Source organism: Molossus molossus, unplaced genomic scaffold (genome assembly GCF_014108415.1).
Source record: "Molossus molossus isolate mMolMol1 unplaced genomic scaffold, mMolMol1.p scaffold_m16_p_13, whole genome shotgun sequence".
In the NCBI taxonomy this organism is placed as follows: Eukaryota; Metazoa; Chordata; class Mammalia; order Chiroptera; family Molossidae; genus Molossus; species Molossus molossus.
Window position 1 is genome coordinate 91359204 of NW_023425348.1, and position 19238 is coordinate 91378441.

The 19238-nt window shown below is 57.8% G+C and overlaps 1 protein-coding gene across 1 annotated transcript; it reads right to left on the minus strand.

The window, feature by feature from the left end:
- Positions 1-316: 316 nt before the first annotated feature.
- Positions 317-18757, minus strand: LTBP3 (latent transforming growth factor beta binding protein 3). The gene is made up of 28 exons (XM_036259724.1): positions 18037-18757; positions 14695-15024; positions 14349-14551; positions 14062-14167; positions 13795-13887; positions 13498-13620; positions 12867-13025; positions 12591-12776; positions 12054-12070; positions 11905-11977; positions 11643-11729; positions 9811-9936; positions 9599-9730; positions 9337-9465; positions 8981-9103; positions 8621-8743; positions 5447-5569; positions 5080-5199; positions 3166-3294; positions 2703-2870; positions 2444-2527; positions 2028-2156; positions 1796-1933; positions 1565-1705; positions 1284-1445; positions 1109-1189; positions 892-1023; positions 317-776 (listed from the first exon to the last, which is right to left on the minus strand). The coding sequence occupies exons 1-28, from the start codon at positions 18365-18367 to the stop codon at positions 625-627; spliced, it is 3900 nt and encodes a 1299-aa protein (XP_036115617.1). The 5' UTR covers positions 18368-18757; the 3' UTR covers positions 317-624.
- Between the last annotated feature and the right edge of the window lie 481 nt (positions 18758-19238).

Below are 19238 nucleotides of genomic sequence, written 5' to 3' on the forward strand. Positions count from 1 at the left end.
CCTAAGACCACTGGGAAACATATTTCCGATGGAGATTCATAACTAGCAAAATTACAGTTATGAAGTAGCAATGAAAATAATTTTATGGCCCTGGCCGGTTTGGCTCAGTGGTTGGAGTATCGGCCTGTGGACCAGAGTGTCCCAGGTTCGGTTCCCGCTAGGGGCACGTACCAAAACAAAGGAAAAGAAAATAACTTTATGGTTGGGGGTCACCACAACATGAGGAACTGTATTAAAGGGTCATGGCATTAGGAAGGTTGAGAACCACTGGTCTAGTCCCTCCCAGGAGGCAGGGGTCTGGCCCTGCCCTGCAGAGTCTGGGCTGACCACAGACGTCAACATAACAATTTGCTTCAAAAGCCAAGAGTAAAGAGGCACGATCTGATTTATCAGTTTCTAGGAAACACCCTCTGGGAGGAAGGCCCCCAGTGCCCAGGAGATTCAACATCCACCTGTAAACCAGGTGGAGCCCGATGGGCACCCTCAGGGCTCTGGAAAGGGTCTGCAGGCCAGGAGGTTCCCTGGGTCCAAGCCCCAAGTACGGGCAGAAGCTAGAGGCTGAGCTTGCCCCAGTGTCGGGCAGAAACCACTCAGTGATGGCTGAGGTCCAGGCGGGAAGTGCTGTCAGCGGCGGCGCTGGGGCACGCAGGCCCCATGTGGGCGGCTGCGCGCGAAGCCAGCTTTGCAGACGCAGCGGAAGGAACCGCTCGTGTTTACGCAGCGCTCACTCTTGCACAATAGTCCACGCTGGTTCAGCTCTCGGCACTCGTCGATGTCTGGAGGTAGAGGTAACAGGTGTGGACTTAGCAAGGGTGCCTGAGCCGTGCAACCCCCTTAAGCCTTTGGTCCAGGCCGGGTTCTACTGGGCTCCACCCTGCCCCGCCAGCTCACCCACGCAGCGCGCTCGGGAGGCATCAAGCTGGAAGCCACCCGGACACTCGCACACGGCGCCGCCCGGCCGCGGTACGCAGCGTCCACTCACGCAGCGGCACTCGTCTGAATCCTCCTCTGAGCTGTCCTCTTCTACGCCAGCCAGTAGAACACACATGTCAACACTGCCCCCAGCGATGGCTGTGACCCCTGCCTCCCTCCCCTCCACTACCCTTACCTCGTGGTGGCTTCCCCAGCAGTAGGGGGCTCCCATCCCAGAAGGAATTGCTCTCACTCTGCGATGTCGGGCACTGAGATCCTGGGAAGGGTGGTCAGTGGTCAGCGTGGTCAATGCACCCCTCAGTTCCTGCCCCTGTACTCCCTCTGGGCCAACCCTTCCCTGGTTGGCTCACCCGTGCCACGTGGCGAACACGGACGGCACTGGGCGCCCCAACCGCGGCCCTGGCGACAGCAGCAGTCGTCGAAGGTGAGGGCGGGCCCAGCCAGGGGGCCAGCACACATGCCATCCTCTCCACGCTGGGCCCAGCACACGTCCCGCCGCTCAGGGGCACGCTCTGCGGAAGGGGACCAGGCCTCAGGGAGAAGCCCAAGGCAAAGCTGCCCGCCTGAGCCCCCTGGGCTTCACACAGCAGACAGGGCCCTAGGGTCAGCCCAGGAGGACCCCTGCTCTCACCAGCCGGGCTCTCGGGGAGCTGGCAGTCTCGGCCGGAGGGCCCGGGCACCCAAGGTGGGCGACACTCGCAGCGGTAAGAGCCCGGTAAGTTGACACAGCGGCCAGGGCGGCAGGCTGCGGGGTCCTGGCACTCATCCACGTCTATGGGCAGCGGGGAGTGGGGGGTGTCACAGGTCATCCTGTGCCCCCACCCCCCCGCCCCTTCCTCCAGCTGCCAGGCCCGGGCCTCACCCATCTCCTCCGGGCTTAGACACTGACGCTGTGCCGGGCTGTACTCGGCTGGGGGCGTGCAGGCGCAGCGGTAGCCGCCTCGCGTATTCTCACACACTCCGTTCCGGCAGTTGGACTCGTCCAAGCACTCGTCCACATCTGCGTGGAGGAAAACTCGAGTGGTAGCTGCCGGCCTGGAGTCATGCGTGTCTCCTGGCTGCTTTCCCCTGGCCACCCGGAGGGCTGCACTCACCCACGCACTCCAGCAGGTTCCCATCATAGTAGAAGCCTTGCTTGCAATAGCATTCATAGCCGGGCTGTGTATTCACGCACTTGCCCTCCTTGCAGATCTCCGCCCCGAACAATGTGCACTCATCGATGTCTGCGGAGTGACAAATGGTGGGCGCCCAGCCGCCTCTACCCGTGGGGCCACAGACCTGGCATTCCCAGATTTGTGAGCCCGGTTTACCACTGAAGCAGAACACAGTCAGTGGAGAGTCTTTCCCCGAAACTTAAGTGCGAGATAGGGGCGGGGCTTGGGAGCAGGGCCGGGCAGGTGATGTCGGTGTGGGCGGGGCTCACCCCAGGTATGCAAAGGACCAAGCAAGGGGGGCGTTGGGGAGGTGTTCCCATCAAAACCTTGGTTGGAGGAGCCACGCTGGGGCTTACCACGGTGTGCTGGGATGCCGTAGTTGACAATGTTGTTGTCCTGGGTGTAGCCTTTCCCGTCCGGGCAGAGGCTGTGGAACTCAGCTGTGGGATGAGAACAGAAGAAAGGAGGCAGGATTGAGCAGCGCATCTGTGCCTGTGGGCTTTCGGCTCAGGTCGGAGCTCTCTGCCTCATTCCCCCCATCCCTTCATTTGCCCCCATCCGTTTTCTAATGAAGAAACAGGCTCTGGGAAAGGAAAGGGCCTGCCAGCTCCTGACCTGAGCTATAGACTGGGCAGGGATAGATCTCACAGTGGTCTCCCCAGCCAGCCCCCAGCGAGCAGCAGCACTCTTGCTGGGTGACATTGGTGGCCAGCACACTGTCGCAGAACACCGTGTCATCGAAGTTAAGGTAGCATTCCTTCTTGTGGTGGGGCTGCTCCACCTCTGAGGGGAAGAAAGAGCCACTCAGAGTCCTGCAGATTATATTTTCCTGTTCACACTGCCCACCAACCTCATCCCTCTGCTCGCCCACATTCCCTGGCTTCCCAGGACCACCCAGTGATAGCCACGCTCCATCCTCAAACTTGCATTCAGGGCCCTCCTGCCAGGACACGTCCAGGCAAAAGAGATTTCTCCCTATTCCCCAAATTTCAGAGGGTGGGACCAGGATACATTGCTGGACCCCAGCTGCAGCTCAGAGGAGTTGTCTGGTCAGAGGAGGGAACTAGGAGGTACTCACCCTCACAGCCGTGGTGATCCTGAGTGGGTGTGAAACCTTCATCACATACACAGACATAGGAGCCCTGCAGATTCTCACAGGCCCCATGGGGAAGACACAGGCCTGGGTCCTGGCTGCACTCATCTATGTCTTTGGGGAGTGGGAGGAGGGGGCAGGAAGAGCTGTTCAGAGGGAAACCAGCCCCTTTCCCTGGGGGTATGCCTCAAGGGCCTCACACAAATTCAGAACTCAAATTTCCACTTTGATGGTCCAAGTACACACAACAGAAAGTGCTCTCCTGTCAGTCTGCATATGGGTAGATATGTAAACATAGGCAGACTTGATGAATCCTGGAAGTGCATTTACAGTTATTGTGAGCAGATGGTCAGTCCACATTCACTATATTATTCTTCATTAAACCTGCAAAGGTTCCCACTGACAACAGAATGAAGTCTTAACTCTCAGCTCAGCATTTGAAAACTTTTTTTTTTTTTTAGATTTTTTTTGGTGGTATGTGCCCCTAGCGGGAACTGAACCCGGGACTCTCTGGTCCACAGGCCGATGCTCAACCGCTAAGCCAAACTGGCCAGGGCACATTTGAGAACTTCTCATTTTGGTCTCCCAATATCGTTTTTATTTAAATTTTCTTTTGAGAGAGAGAGAGAGGAAAGGAGAGACAGAGATAGAAACATCGATGTGAATAGTGCTCAGCTGCCTTCTGCATACTCCCTACTGGGGATAGAGCCCAAAACCTGGGCATGTGCCCTGACCGGGAATTGAACCGGGACCACTGAGCCACACCAGCTGGGCAAGTCTCTCAATATCTTTAAGTCTCATCACCCTTTAGTCTAAATCACCAACACCCTCTATTCTATGTTTAGGGTACAGGTGTCTACTTTCCCCTAAAAACACAACTAGCTCCTTCCAGATCTCTGTGCTTAGCAAATACTATTCTTCTTTTTTTTTAATCCTCACCTGAGGACATTTTTCCATTTTTTGTTCGGACAGAGTGGGAGAAAGAGAGAGAGAGAGAGAGAGAGAGAGAGAGAGAGAGAACATCAACGTGAAAGGAACACATTGAGTGGCTGCCTCCCACACGACCCAATCAGGGTTGGGGACAAACTGCAACCGAGGTATGTGCCCTTAGCGGGAACCAAACCTGGGTCTCTCTGGACGACAGGCCAACACTCTAACTGCTGAGCCAAACCGGCCAGGGCTCTTTTTTTTTAAAAATAGACTTTATTATTTATTTATTTATTTATTTTTGAGAGAGGAAGGAAGAGGGAAAGAGAGATAGAAATGTCAATGAGAACATCTACTGGCCGCCTCCTGCATGCCCCCCACTGGGAATTGGGCCCACAACCTGGGCATGTGCCCTGACCAGGACTTGAACTGGTGACCTCTTGGTGCATAGGTCGATGCTCAACCACTGAACCATACTGGCTGGGTGCAAATACTATTCTTTGGGCCTGGAATACCATCCCATGCTTCTCTCTCTGCTTGGGGAACACATGAATGCTTTAGGGAATCCTATTTATGCTTCCAGTTCTGATTCAACTGTCACCACTCCATTGCAATTAATCACTAGTCCAGACCACCTTTGGCACCCAGCACCCTAACCTGTAAGAATCGGTTTACATGTCAGCCTCCCTTCGCTGGGACCATGGGTCATTCTCGATATCTAGTGCATAGGACAGCACCCGACAAGTAGGTTCTCAGTAAACTCTCGTTGGATGAATACATGTAAGGGTGATTTGGCACATAGTAGGCACCATGTAATTACTGTCATTGTTACTGTTACTCTAACAGTATGAAAGAGTGGAAGGGGGACTGAGTGGATGGATAGACAGGAAGACAGCTAGCTCAACAATGTGTCTAGGAGATTACTGCTCCCTGCCATGCCTCCTCAGGAGCACACACCCAATCCCCCCATACCTTGACACTTCCTGCCGCCTACCAGTCGGTACCCCTGGGGACAGAGACATCGGTAGGAGCCATTGGTGTTGATGCAGTCACCCCCAATGCAGGCTGCAGGGAAGTCACACTCGTCAATGTCTGTAGGGAATCAAAGAGGTCGAGAATCTCAAGGGCTGACCCCCTCACACAACACCCGAGGCTGCCAAGGCTTCCCGCAGAGCCCCAGGAGGGGCCCACACTCCGTGCCCTATCTTAGATCTGAATGGGGGCCTGACATGAGAATGCCTGGCTTGTTTACAGGTAGCTCCTGGACTTGGGGCCTGGGCAGTGGAGGTTCTGGGGTAGAAAGGAACAGGTCAGCCCCCCATCTCTAGGCCACGCTTACCCTCACAGCGGCTCCTGTCCCTTGACAGATGATAGCCAGAGAGGCACTGGCACTGAAAAGAGCCTGGTGTGTTGGTGCAGATGCCATTGTCACACATGTCCCCAGCCTCACACTCATCCACATCTGCAAGGAACATGAAGTGTCAGAGGGCCAGGAGAGGGGAGGTATCTCAGGCCTCTGCTACTTTTTCCCACTCCTGCCCATGACCTGGAGACAAGAGCTGAGGCCAGTAGAGCTCGAGAGAAGCATGGGACACTCACCGTTCTCCCCAGTGGGACACCATGCCCTGGTGACCGGGCCAGGTGCTGCCAGGGACCCGGGCTGTGTCTGATTCCAAAGAGCTTGGGCCTCCCCCTCCTTCCTTCATCCTCACCAGGCAAGAGGCACCTTCCTGTATCCCCTCTTCCCATACTGCCTTGGGCTTGCTTGCCCCAGTTGCTCTCACCTCTGCTGTTATCCTTCCCCCACCTGCCATGGCTTTCTTCCTTCCCATGTAAATACTGCTTCCTGTATGTCTTTGTCCTTCTCACAGAATAACTGCTTCTGCTTGTGCAGTAAAGGAACCTGGCTCCCCCCTAAGAACATGCTTCTCTGCAGTCCCTTCTGGTGGAAGACTGTTGTTGCCCACACCCTAGGCTCCTTCCAAACTACACTCCTCCTTAGAGGTGCCCCTGGTCCCCAAGCCAGCCTTCTCCAGTCTGTGGCTGTCGGCACCCATCTTCCTAGCCCCTCTCCCTCTGTCTTCCTCCTCATTCTAGAAGCTTTCAGCATCCACGTGGACAGCCAGGCTCAGCCTCTGACCTTGATCCCTAAGTCTGTGACTTTTACCTCAATACCAGCGACTCACTCTTGGGACAAGGGGCTGGGGGATCCGCCCCACCGTGGGCATCTGTCTCAGATGCTGCTTCCTTTCCACTGCCTCGGCTGGTCTCAAGTACCCTACTCTACCCTCTTTCATAGGGGGCTGTGAACACCTCTCCTTCCTCTTCACTGGTCTGGCAAAGTCAAAGCCATGGCCTGCCTCTGAGCCTCCAGACCCTGAGTGCTGAGTGGGGCTTGAGCCAACCATCAAGCTGAGCACACTGCGCCGCGCCACTCCCTCTGGCCAGATCCTCAGTGTGGCTAGCGCCACGCACTTCCCTCCTCTCAGGCCTTGACTTCTGGAAAGCCCCTAGGGCAGTTCCAAACCTTGACTGTTCTCAAGTCCCCTCCTCTACTCTGGCCCTTTACTGTTTAGAATTAAGGGTAATCTCTAACCTCCTGAAAATCATCATCTAAATCACTCCTTCTTGCTCCCATTAGAGCAAGAGATGCCCCTTCTCCTATGCATGGCTCCTCTCCAGCTGCCCTTGTTGTCCCCTGGTCCACCTTCCTGGCATATCTCATCCTCAGCCTACAGCCCTGAACCCCACCCAGTGGCCCCAGCTCTTGCTCTTCCTCAGGTGCCGCCTGCACCTTCTGGCCTCCCATCATGCCACAGAAGCTTCCTGCCAAGGCCAGCCGGGACCTCATTATGTCACCAGAAAGTTTACAAGAATCTCTCTATTGCATTCAGCTCATCCTCCTCTGCCCTGGAAGCCTCCCCTCCCCAGCTTCTCAGCTCGTGTTCCCTAGGCCACCCCACCACCCTTCCTCCCTGCTCCTATTGCTCTACCTGCCACCGATGTGGCAGTGTCCCAACGGCTCTGCCAAGGCTCCCCTTACTGGCTGGGCCCACCCTCCTTGGCTGGGCATGCATACCAGAAAGTTCCACAGCCCCCACAGTCCACAGTTCTGGGTGGGTGTGTCTGGCCCAAGGCTTCCAATCCATCCATATGGCCCACCCTCTGCTGGCATCTCCAGTTGAGAGGCCCATAGGGACCACCCACTCAACTCGTCCAACATGAAACTTAATGTCTTCCTTCTCAAACATGCCCCATTCCTGGGGACCCTATCCCTGTGAGAAGCACCACCCACTGAGTCACCCAAACCAGAAATCTGGAGGGCCTCACACTCCCTTCTCTTCCTTACCCGGACATCCTCTCAACAAGCTCAAGTAATTTGCTCTAATATGTCTTTTTTTTTTTGTTTGTTTGTTTGTTTGTTTGTTTTATCCTGGAGGATATTTTTCCATTTTTTTCTGTACAGATAGAGCGGGAGGGAGAGAGAGGAAGGGAGAGAGAGAGAAACATCGACGTGAAGGGACACATTGAGTGGCTGCCACCCGCACGACCAACCAGGGCCGGGGACAAACTGCAACCGAAGTACGTGCCCTTAGCGGGAACCGAACCCGGGTCTCTCCGGACCGCAGGCCGACACTCTAACCGCTGAGCCAAACTGGCCAGGGCTAATACGTCTTATATCATACCATCTCCTGACCATCCTGAGGCTACTACTCTCATTTCATCCACCAGCATCTCTGTCCTGAGTCTCTCCAAAAGACCTCCAGCCACACTCCACACTCCATCAGGAACTTTCTAAAGCAACTAGTGAATCTTATTTTTCTTCCCTGTAAAATGCTTCAGGTGCCTCTTACCCTCAGGATGAAGCTCAACGTCAGGGGGATGGGGGCTGCAAGGGATGGGACCTGCCCCTCACTGGCCAGCTTCAGCCTCCCTCCCCCGCTTGTACCTTACAGCTCCCTCCACACTCTGTGCTGTTTGCCACCGCTGAGTCCCTCTGCCCGGCATGCTGTTCCCCCTCACCTTTCTTTGCCTGGCTAATTCTTATTGATCCTTTAAGACAATTCAGGCCTTCTCTCCTCCTAGCCCGCCTGGCTGGTGCCCCCAAACTCCTTCCAGGCCCACAGCCCTGTGCTCTACTGTGTCTCACGTTCCTCAGATTCTCGGAACCCCAATCCCCAGCTGGCTTATTGGTGCATAAGAAACACTAGTGCAACGGGGACTACTAATCACCAACCCCCCATTCATTCTTTTATATCTTTTTTCTTCAAATGTAAGTAAAGTGCTTTGCAAACACAGCTTCAAGCCTTGCCTCCTAACACCCTTGCTATGTGGAAATTCTGGTGGCTCTTCCTTGGCCAGGTTCTCTGAGAAAAATGAGTGACCAGATCCGTGAATAGAGAGGTGAATTAGCTACCTCCTGCCCACCGGTCCAAAAGACCGAGGGACCCAGTCCCCACCTTCAGCGTGTGCGCGGGTGGCGGAGGCGTTGTGGGGAAGGGCTGTGGCTCACCCAGGCAACTGCGGCCGTCTGGCGCCGGCGTGTAGCCCTGGGCGCACGTGCAGCGGAAGGAGCCCGGGAGGTTCTCGCACCAGCCGTGCGAGCAGGGGTTGCCCTCGGCGCATTCGTTCACGTCTGCAGCGAAGAAGGGTTGTCTCGGACTCCGTCCCACGGCACGGTGCCCTGTGCCGGCATGGCGGGACGTGCCCTCTGCCCTGGATGGTGGAGGGGAACCCTCCATTCCCCGGAGGCACTGGCCTGGGGGAGACTCGAGCCTATTCCGCACAGCGTCGGAGCAACTCCGAGACAAGTCCCTCCCATTGACCTCCGAAGCCCCGCCGCCTACCCTAAAACTCCAGATCCCGCCCTCACCGCGACAGGCCCCGCCCCCCTGGCTGCGGTAGCCCGGCTGACAAGCGATGCACTTGAAACTCCCGGGTTTGTTCTCGCATTTGCCATCAGGGCAGGAACTGGGATCTCGGCACTCGTCGATGTCTGCGCGAGAGGGAGAAGGACCGCGTGGGAACACGTGGCCGGCCAGGTGCTCAGGATCTTCGGCAGGGCCTCCCTCCATCACAGACAAACAAGGCGAACCCGCCCCTCTGGGCTTCCGGACCCCAACGTCTGAAAGGCCCTGAGCTGGACCGAGACAGTTCGGTTCCCCTGCCCCCACCCCAGGTCGAGAGACAGCTGAGGACCCCGGTCGGTCTGGACGGCATCTCCCCCACCTTCGCACACAGGCTGTCGAGAGGCTTTGAGTCTGTAGCCAGGGTAGCAGTTGCACTTGTAGTGACCCGGGAAGTTGATGCAGAAGCCTCCGTCGCCGCACAGGTGGGGCTTGGCGCACTCATTCAGGTCTGAGCGGAGGGAAGGGGGCGCGAACGAAGTGCAAGAGGGGCCGGAGGGATTCCGGCGGTCAGGGGGTAGCCCCCCACCCCCACCCATGCACTCAGCCGCGGCCCCGGCCGCCCCCGCCCCGGCCTTGCTCACCCACACACGAGCGCCCCCCGGCGCCCACGTGCAGGCGGTAGCCGCGGTTGCAATGGCAGTTGTAGGAGCCTCCAGTGTTCATGCAGATGCCCCTGCCGGTGCCGCACGGCTCCGCCTCGCACTCGTTCACGTCTAAGGACGCGAGGGAGACAGACGTTAAAGCGGTGTCGGGAGCCCGGGTTGTCCCCAGGCCACCCACCCGCCCCGCTCACCCACGCAGTAGTGGTGCTGCGGGTGCGACCGGTAGCCCGGGTTGCAATGGCAGGAGTAGCCGGCGGGGCCCTGGATGCACTCTCCGTGACCACAGATGTTCTGGTTCAGTCGGCACTCATCTGTCTCTGCCGGCAGGTTGGGGGGGGGGGGCACTCACTTTCAACCACATCCTCCCATGGGCCTCAATACCCCATTTCTAATGATTCGGCTACCCGAGCCTGGTTACACCGTGACCTCAAGTCTCTCTGTACACCCACACTGCAGTCCTAGGATTTCCCACACCTCCCTTCCAGATAACCCCAAACCATGACCCCAGGTCTCTGACATCTCTCTCTCCTCAACTCCAGGGCCTCTGATGTTCTATCCCCACTCACTATCCCCTGGCCCCAGTCACCTCAATAGTTTAAATCCTGCAGCCTCTCATATCCTCTAGTCCAGGGACCCTCAAACCCCTTTGCCTCAGGGACTTGAGCCCCCCACTGGTTGATTTCCTTCCCGTCCCAAGGCAGGCAGGAGCTGATTTCTTGGGAATTGTGGCTTGCCACATGGTTGTGCATAAGTGGTCAGATCCATGAACCCTCTTACCCTCTTGTCACCTGTCCTAGTACTTCCTGCCTCCTACCTCTCTCTCCTTTTGGTCTCCCCATCCCTCTTGTCTCCATGAAGCCCAGGCCTTGATGATGAACTCTGCCCTAGCCCAAACACACCTGGCCAGTGGGCTTTTGCAGGCTGTTCTCTTTGCCTGCAAAAGAACACCTCTCCTTAGGTGTTCTTAACACCCCCTTCTTTGTGAATCCTCTCCAGGTGCCTCTTCCTCCACAGTCCCCAGGGCTGTCCCTGGGTTGTCCTAGCTTGTGAAGGCCTCCGGGTATCTACCTTCCACCCAAGCCCTCACCCCAGGAGCAAATCTAGCCTCAGGCTTTCAATCAGGCTGGCAGCTCCCTTGGGGCTTTGGAATCCAAAGACATGGGCTTGAATCTAGCTCAGCTGTGTGACCTGGGGCAAGTTATGGAACCTCTCTGAGCCTGTTTTCTCATAGGAAAATGAGGCTAACAGTGCCCACTTCATGGAGTATGAGAGGCTAAATGGTATTTAGTATGTAGAACTCTTCAGTCAGTGCCCTGCACAGGGCGACTGCTCAGCCACAGCTAGCAATTATGATGCCCAAAACCCTGCAGACACTTCCCACAGCCTTTGGGATCAAACCCAAGCCTCTTAACAAGGCTCCATGTGCCGGCCTTCCTCTGGTTCAGAAACACTGATCTGTGTGTGGTTTTTCCCTCCTCCACCAATTTCATGTTTCCATTGCTTTGCCCAAACTTAACTTCACTTGGACTGTTTTTTCTCCTCTTTAATTTCTAACAATCTTTAAAGCCCTGCTCAGAAAGCCTTCTCTCATTGCCACCCTACATATTATCACAACCCCCAGACTTCCTTTCTTCTTGTCTGGTTTATTTTTTTCATGGCATTTGAAACAGACTAGATTTTTACTGATTGATCTGTTTTGTTTTGTTTTTTTCTGTCTACTTTGCAAGGACTGGGAATTTTTGTCTGTTTTGTTTACTACTGTATCACAGCACTTAAACAGTGCCTGGCACATAGTAGGTGCTCAATAAATACTTGTTGACTGAATGAATTGACCACCATAATACCCAGATTATTTGAGGGCAGAATGTGGTCTCTGCTGCATACAGAGGAGTCCCCAGGGCCTGGCACACAGTAAACCCTGATAAGTGTTATAGCTCAAGAATGACTGGAGGGAGGGAGGAAAGGAGATCAACTAAGCTAGAGACAGTTTACCCAGGGCGTGGCCGAGGTGGGTGAATCTTACCTGTGACCTGAGTAGGGGCGATCTCTAATGGGGGCAAGTCCGGCAGGAACCAGCGCACAGTGGAAGGCGAGGGCCGGGAGATCAGCTCTGAGGGCAGCACACACCCATCCGAGGGTGAGGAGAGTGGGGTAGTGGCCTCTCTCTCCACAGGTTATAAACTGAGAACTTCACACCCAGCTTCACCACCCCCTGGTGCCTAGGCTGTGAACTTCCCCCAGCAGTGACAGCCCTTGAGGACTGGTCCCTGCAGTGCCCATCTCACCAGGATAGGGCCTGGCAGGGGATGTGGTGGCAGTCGGGTGGCTCTGCTGTGCTGACTGCTCCTCGATCACTGGCTGCAGGTGAAAGCAGCATGAGCCCTCTGTGTCTTCTTTGCCTCCCTGTCCCTCCCACCTGGGTTCGCATACTCACTGAGTCTGTGCTCACCCCTAAAAGGGAAGAAGATGGGGCCATTAAGTGTTGGGCTGGGAGAAGGGAGTCAAATCCAGGATCAGTAGTTGGGTATTTGTGGTTAGGGTCTCTAAGAGTCCAACAATCATGTCTCTGGGTCAAGGGTTAGATCCTGGGGTCAAGGAGTGTTTGCATCACAGGTCAGGGGAGTGATTTGTTGGTCAAGGTCTTTGGGTTATAGAACAAGGCTTAGGAGGTTACAGCTAGGGTCAAATCCCCAGGTCAGAGGTCAGAAGGTCAGAACTAGGGCCAGTATTTGGGCTGAATCAATGCACTGGTCTGGAAATCAAAGGGGTTCTGGGATCAGAGGAATGGATCTGAGTTAAATCTTGGGGTTACAATCTTGGTTAGGGTGAGAGGGTCAGCTCTGGGGGTCAGTTGTTAGGACAGGGATTAGGAGTTAGAGATTAGACTTAGGTCGTGTCCATTAATCAGGAGTTAAGGGGTCAGGTCTAAGGGTTCAGCATTTGTCAGAGAATGGAAAGGGTCAGGCCAGACCTCTCTCTTCCTCTGTGTTCTCAGGTGGTGGCCCCCGGCTGGGACTCTCAGGCCGCTGCTGGGGCTTGGGTGGCCCGTCGGGGTGCAGGAAAAGGGAAAAGTCACTTTCTCCCTGAATGGTGAGCGTCTGGTGGGAAGTGAGGATGTGATACCCCTTTCCAGCTGGACAGATCTCCTTGAAGGCAGCTGTGGCCAGAGCAAGGGGCAGAGAAGTGAGCATTTCCTGGACAGGCACACAGCTAGTCAGCCCCCGGGCCCCGCATGTCCCAGGCTCACCAGTGCCATCAGCTGGGCAGCGCTGGCACCTCGCACCCCAGGCCTTGCCCACACTGCAGCAGCAGAGCTGGCGGGTTAGGCGTGTGGTCAGTGGGTGCTGGCACTGGTGCTCAGGGCTCACCAGGCGGAAACAGAGACTCTTCTCCTCTGGCTTGTCTGCTGCAGGGGCCAATGATGGGCATGGGCATCTGGGCCTGAACACTGCCCACATCCCTCTTCCCAGCTGCTCCAGAGCTTGCCTCTCTGGCCAGATCACCCTTGATCCTCATATTGTCCCTGGCCTCATATGACCCTAAATTTATGTGACTACTGAACCTGTTATTCTGACCTCGTATGACCCTGGAAACCTCTGTGACCACTGAACCCATCGAGCCAATTCTAGCTGCTCTAGACTTTCTCTCTCCTACCCATCAAGTCTATGATCTCATATGACCCTGACTCTATATAGTCCCTGACCCCCATGTGACCTCTAACCCTAGATCTCAGGTTACTCTTGACCCCACTATTGTGGGCCTTGTTCCTCCTGCATTTAACTCTTGATCCCACTCTGACCTCTGACCCTACTGCTTGTAGCCTTCCCCCTCTAGGCCATGCCTTGCGACCTCCCAGGAACCCAAGCCCCCAGTCTCACCAATGCACTGTGTGCGAGAGGGGCCCAAGCTATGGCCAGGTGGGCAGACGCAGCGATAGGAGCCAGGGTTGTTGAGGCAGTCACCATGGCGACACATGCCCGGCATTGCACACTCATTGATGTCTGTGGTAAGTGGGAGTTTGGTCCCTCTAGTCTGGGGCCATAGGGTGACAGCAAGCTGCTCCAAGAACCTCAAGGTCCTGCCCCAGCCCCACCTCCTCCCTGCACACCTTGGGACTTCCCCCAGGGACACCTGGCCTGCCCCTCCAGCCCACAGAATCTCCTGGCTGGCCATACCCTGGCAGTGGGTGCTGTTGAGTCTCTTGTAGCCCTGGGGGCAGTCAGTGCCCACCTCCCCACGTACAGGCCCTGGCTTCTGCACCCCTGTGTCTGCAGAGAGAGGAGAGTATGGCAGGGGAGGGCACTGAGGGCCTGCAGGGGGTGGGAGGGGAGGGCATGGAAGAGAGCCAGAGTGGGATATAGAGGAATTTGGTTGTGGGTGTTACAGAAAGGCTGTACGGGGCTAGGACTGTGTGGGTGGGGTTATCGGAGCCGGGCACTCACACTGCAGCTGAGGGCACTTGTGGCACTTGCTCTGGCCCCAGGCAGTACCAATGCTCCCACAGCAGTCCTCCTGCTTTGTGAGGCCTGGGAGGGGATTGCTGCCGCACTGTGGGGAGGAGTAGGGACCGGGTCACATGGCGCCCAGCCCCACCCAACCTTCCTTCTGAGGCCCTTTTCCTCCCTCCTCAGCCCGCAGGCCCTCAGTTTTGAGCAATCCCTGTGAGTTGGGACAAAGCAACCCTGAGAGACCACAGGGTCAGTCCCGAGGGGGCTGTGGATTCACTCACGGGCTGCTTGGGCAGAGTGTCCTGGAAGCAGCGGCCCAGGGGCTTCTGAGTGGGTGGCCGTGGGTGCTGGGGCTTGGGATGCTGCAGCAAGTGCTGGGAGGGGGCTGGGCCCTCCGCATTCAGCCCCTCGATGCGGTGCACTTGGACCGAGGCGTCCGGTGGGTGATGGACGCGCACATTGACCACGGGGGGCGGGGCCTGCACTGGGGGCGGGGCATGGTGGCCTCAGGGCTGTCCCGCACTAGGGTTTACAGCGAGGAGTTCCTCCAGGGCTAGCCTCAGACCCGTCCCGCCACCCTAGCACCCGCCCATTTCGGCCTCCCTCGGTCTGCCCATCACCCGGTACCTTCTGCTGAGATTTGTCCTGGCCCGAGGGGCACCAGGAAGGCCGCATGCTGGGCAGGGGGCCCCTCCCCAGGCCCCGGCGGATCGGCGATCACCTGGACTGCGTAGATGGCGTGCTTGCTGGCCACAGACTCGCTCTCTGGAGCCAGGGGTGGCAGCGCGCCTGTGGACAGGGCTCCAGCCCGGCCCAGCCCAGGGCCTGAGCCGCCCGTGCCCCCGCCAGCTCCTCCGGCAGGCACCTGGCAGAAGCGACCCGTGAAGTCCGGAGGACACAGGCACTGGTTTCGGGAGGAGCACTGGCCGCCATTCATGCAGGGCAGAGGGCACACCACTGGGGAGGGGAGGTGGATCAGGGCTGAGGCCAACACCCACCCCAGTCTCCAGGCCCAGTCCCTCACACACATCCTCTTACCCCCTCCTTCCTTGCCACCCACTGGTTCTGTCCTTGAGAATCTGGTTTTTGTAACACAGAGAAACACACAGAAACTGCCCTCTAGGTTCCCCAACATCCAAGCCATGTTGGCTTCTGGAGCTTTAAGTCTTGAACTTCAATCCTAGCTAGGAGGCCATGTGCCAACTGTGTGGCCCTGAGAACCTACTTCCCCTTCCCGTGCCTCAGTGTCCTCATCTGTAGGGATGCTGTGTCTATTAAAGGACGTAATGCCGGTACAAACGCTTAGCACGGTAGCAAATGAAGATGGTGGAATAGCATTTTCCTCTTCCGGATTTCCCCAGGCCTTTCCTCCGGAGAAGGTGATCTCTACCTGGCACTTCCTGTTCTAAATTCTCCCTTTCATTCAGGCCTAAGCCCTCCCTGGGCTCTCCCTGTCCCTCTCCTTCCCTCTGCCTTGCCATCCCAGGGCCCATACCTCACCACTGCCAACAATGCCCACATCTGTAGCTCCAGCTCCTGGGGACCTCTCTTGGGCACCTACGGGACACTGTCAGAAAGCAGCATCCTGCCTCCCCACCTCCTCTGACCTTGGACTGACAGAGATTGCTGCCTGCCCTGGTCACTCATAACTGAGCCCAGAGGCTCCATCTCTCCTCCTCCCACCCTGCCCAGTTCTGGTCTCTGTACTGTCTCATGAGTCCATCTTCCCTCCTCCCCATGCCCTCTGACCCTGCCTTGCTTCAGGCCTTGCCTTGCCACCCAGACTCCTCCCTGGCTCCCTGCTTCTCTCCTGCCTGTTCCCATGCCAGCAACCCCACCCCCACCCCAAAAACTACCTCAAGCAAAGCCCTGGCTTACTCACACCCCTGCTCATGGCTGGCTTCCTTGCTGGGACATTTAAGGCTCTCCATGGCCCAAAATGAACCTTCGTTCAGCCCACCCGCCTCTGCATTTTCCATGTGCACCTCATGCCCCAGGACTCATCTCCCACTACAAAGGAGCCACATCCTCTGCCTCCGGGGCTTTGTTCATGCCATTCCCTCTGCTTCAGTCTCGCATCTCCGCATCTCTGTATATTCAGATCTCAGCCTTCTCCTGCTATCCCAAACACCCCTGTTCCCGCTCCTGAGTTATCACAGCTCTGCTTGGCACTGGACTTGGTTGTTATAGTCATATCTGTCTCCCACACAATGAAGGATGCTGTGAAGAGCAGGGCCAGGTCTGCCTCAGCTCTGGGTTCCAGAAGAGGTACAGAGGAATGAATGGAGTGACTGAGTGAGAGGATGAGATCTCTCTCTCTGTTAAACACACTCACATCCCAACCCGACATCTAGCCTTGGGGCCCTGAACCCACACACCACCCAGCTCCTCTCCTGACTGCCCCAGGCTGTCCCCACTTTCCAGGACGGGAAGGTGGGAGTGCTGCTCTCCTGGACACCTGAAGGACCTCAGAAGGTCAGTCCACATCCATGGCCATCAGGGCCTGGCTAAGAATCCCAGCTCAGCCCATCCTGCTTGGTCTCTTGGGGCCAGGACTTCAGGGCAGAAGGGGTGTGTCCTGGGCTGGGGGAGGCAGGATCCTCTCCTTCCTGCCTCCCAGTGAGTCACCCATAGTGGTGAGGGTGACCTCCCAGTGACACCCGCCCACTGTGGCCTGGGCACCAAGCCTGGGGGATGTGGGCAGCAGGGATGGAGACAGCAGCCTGGGCAGGATGGCCAGGGGACCTGGGAGGTCTGGCCCACGTACACTCACATGCATAGTCATCTTGTCTCACACACATACGCACACTCATAGACTCATTCTGACACCAACACAGGTTCACAGCAACGCTCCCATAGTGACTAGAGACATGCACCCAAGACAACAGCACAAAGAAACATGTACTTAATCACACACAGTGTGCCACACCAAAGCCCAAGCATGCTCTTGTGTGTGTGCCATCTGCGCACGCGCGCACGCACACACACACACACACACACACACACACACCCCTCATGTGAACCGTGAACCATATCAGTTCCTTGGATCTGTGAGTTGGTCTGTGAATATAGGAATGTGTCAGAGGGGCTGTTTTGCTGGTGCCATCCTGGGCCCAGCCTAATTACCCTGTCCAGGAGGGTAATTACTGCTGGGACACCTCCCTCCGCTTGGCCCACAGGGCCCTGGGGAAGGAGAGCTGAGCCCCAGGCCTGTCCCTCTGAAGAGAGATGCTAGGGAAGGGGTGGGCTGCAGGTGGAATTGGGGAGTCATAAGGGCTTGTTGGTAGGGAGACTGAGGGCCTCTGAGGCCGAGCTTTTGAGAGCTTATGTCCTCCCTAAGGGCACAGATGGGACATCAGGAAAAGGAGGGATGGGGACCCAAACCAGCCCCTTCTTCCAGGCCTGTCTCCACTTGTTGGGCCTTAACACCCCTCCCTTCCCAGACTTTACCAATAACTAAGTCCCTCACTCCCAGCCTTGACTTTAGCTCCTCCTCCCAGAGAATGCAGGTGTCTACTCCTGGCAGGCCTGACTTTAGACATTTTTAATGACTTTTCCGGTTTCTTCCAGCAAATCAGTTTCTTAGGGAAATATTTACCCCTTCTGTGAGATCTCCTGCCCCCAGCGCACAACCCTCAAAGCGCCTGTGTACTGACCCTGACTCCTTCTCAGAACCCAGCCCCTTCCCAGAGGCCTGTGCCATCCAGGACCCCAGCATTACCCAACACCTTACCTAGGCCTCAGCCCCAACCCAGAGCTGTGAAGTCCAGCAGCCATGCAGCCCTCCCAACTCTGGCCCCAGGACTCCAGCCTCCCAAGCACCCTGATGCCCTGAGGCCCCAGGTCCCCAGAGAGCTGCTCTTAGTACCCTTCGCCCCCAGTGACATATGGCCTACTCTGCCATGTACCCCGAATTTGTCCTGGTGCAGGACTTCCCCACTCCCCCAGCCCGTGTCCCCTGGCCCTCACCCACGCGGAAGCCGGAGCCCGTGAGCGTATCGGTGCTGTGTCCGTTCTCTCCGATGAGCGTCATGTTGGAGCCCTGCTGACAACTGTCCCGACACTGGCCCTTGAGACAGGTCCGCTTGCAGATCACCGGGGCAAAGACCACCTTGAAGCGCTCGCGGGCCAGCGCCCCGCCCCCGCCGGCGCCCCGCTCGCCCGTCGGCCCCCCCTCGGCCCCGCCGCCCGGGCCCAGCAGCAGCAGCAGCAGCAGCAGGAGCAGCGCCAGCAGCCCCGCCGCCCCCGCCCCGCGCATCTCAGGGGCCTGGCCGCCAGCAGCCCCTCGGGGCCCGGGCATCCGGGGCCGCAGGACCCGGGGGGCGGCACCGGACCGGGGCTATGGTCCCGGCGCCGAGGCGGACAGCAAGCCAAGAGCCCCGGAGAGGGTAGACAGAGAGGGCCGCGAGGGCGAGGGGCAGAGGAAGCGCGCTGGGCAGGGACAGCAGGCGCAGGCGGGTGTCCACGAGAGGCCGAGAGGGAGGCTGGACGCAGGGAGCCCAGAAACTTCCACCGCCCAGAAAGGAGCCCAGCCACGAGCCGGGCCGGGGGGCCTGCGAAGGCCCCAGATGGAGGCAGGCGCGAGGAGGCCGCCCCAAGAAGCGGCGGAGAGGAGGAGCGAGGGGAGGAAGGCCGGGTGGCCGGCCCGCTCCGCGCCTCCCCCGGCCGGGCTGGACTCCCGGCGGCCGGGAAGCAGGGAGCGCGGGCAGGACGCAGGGAGAAGTGAGCAGTTGTTTTCCCTGGCTGCAGCGCGGCGGCGGCGAGGGGGCTGGGACGCTGGCCCCCGGCCAGGGAGACAGTTTTTTTTTTTCTGTTTAAAGCGTCGCCGCTCCCGCCTGGAGGAGCGAGGAGGTGCGGGCGAGTGGAGGCTGGGGGCGGTCCCCACCCCAGATGCCCGCCCCGCCGGAACCCGCCACCGCGCGCTGGGCCCTGTCCAGAGGGCCCTCACCTGGGCCCGCTGGCTGGGCCACCAGATTCCTCCGGGCGGGGCGGGGCGGGGCGGGAAGGCTGGCCTAGATGTCTGCCCGCCCCATCAAAGCGGGAAACCGAGGCTGAGGGAGGAGGATGGGCCTTGCCCAGGTCACACGGAGGAGGGGAGGCCAGGTGGGGCTGGAACCAGGCCTCAGCCTTTACCCAGCCTCCCTTGCTTATATGGGGATCCTATCACCCCA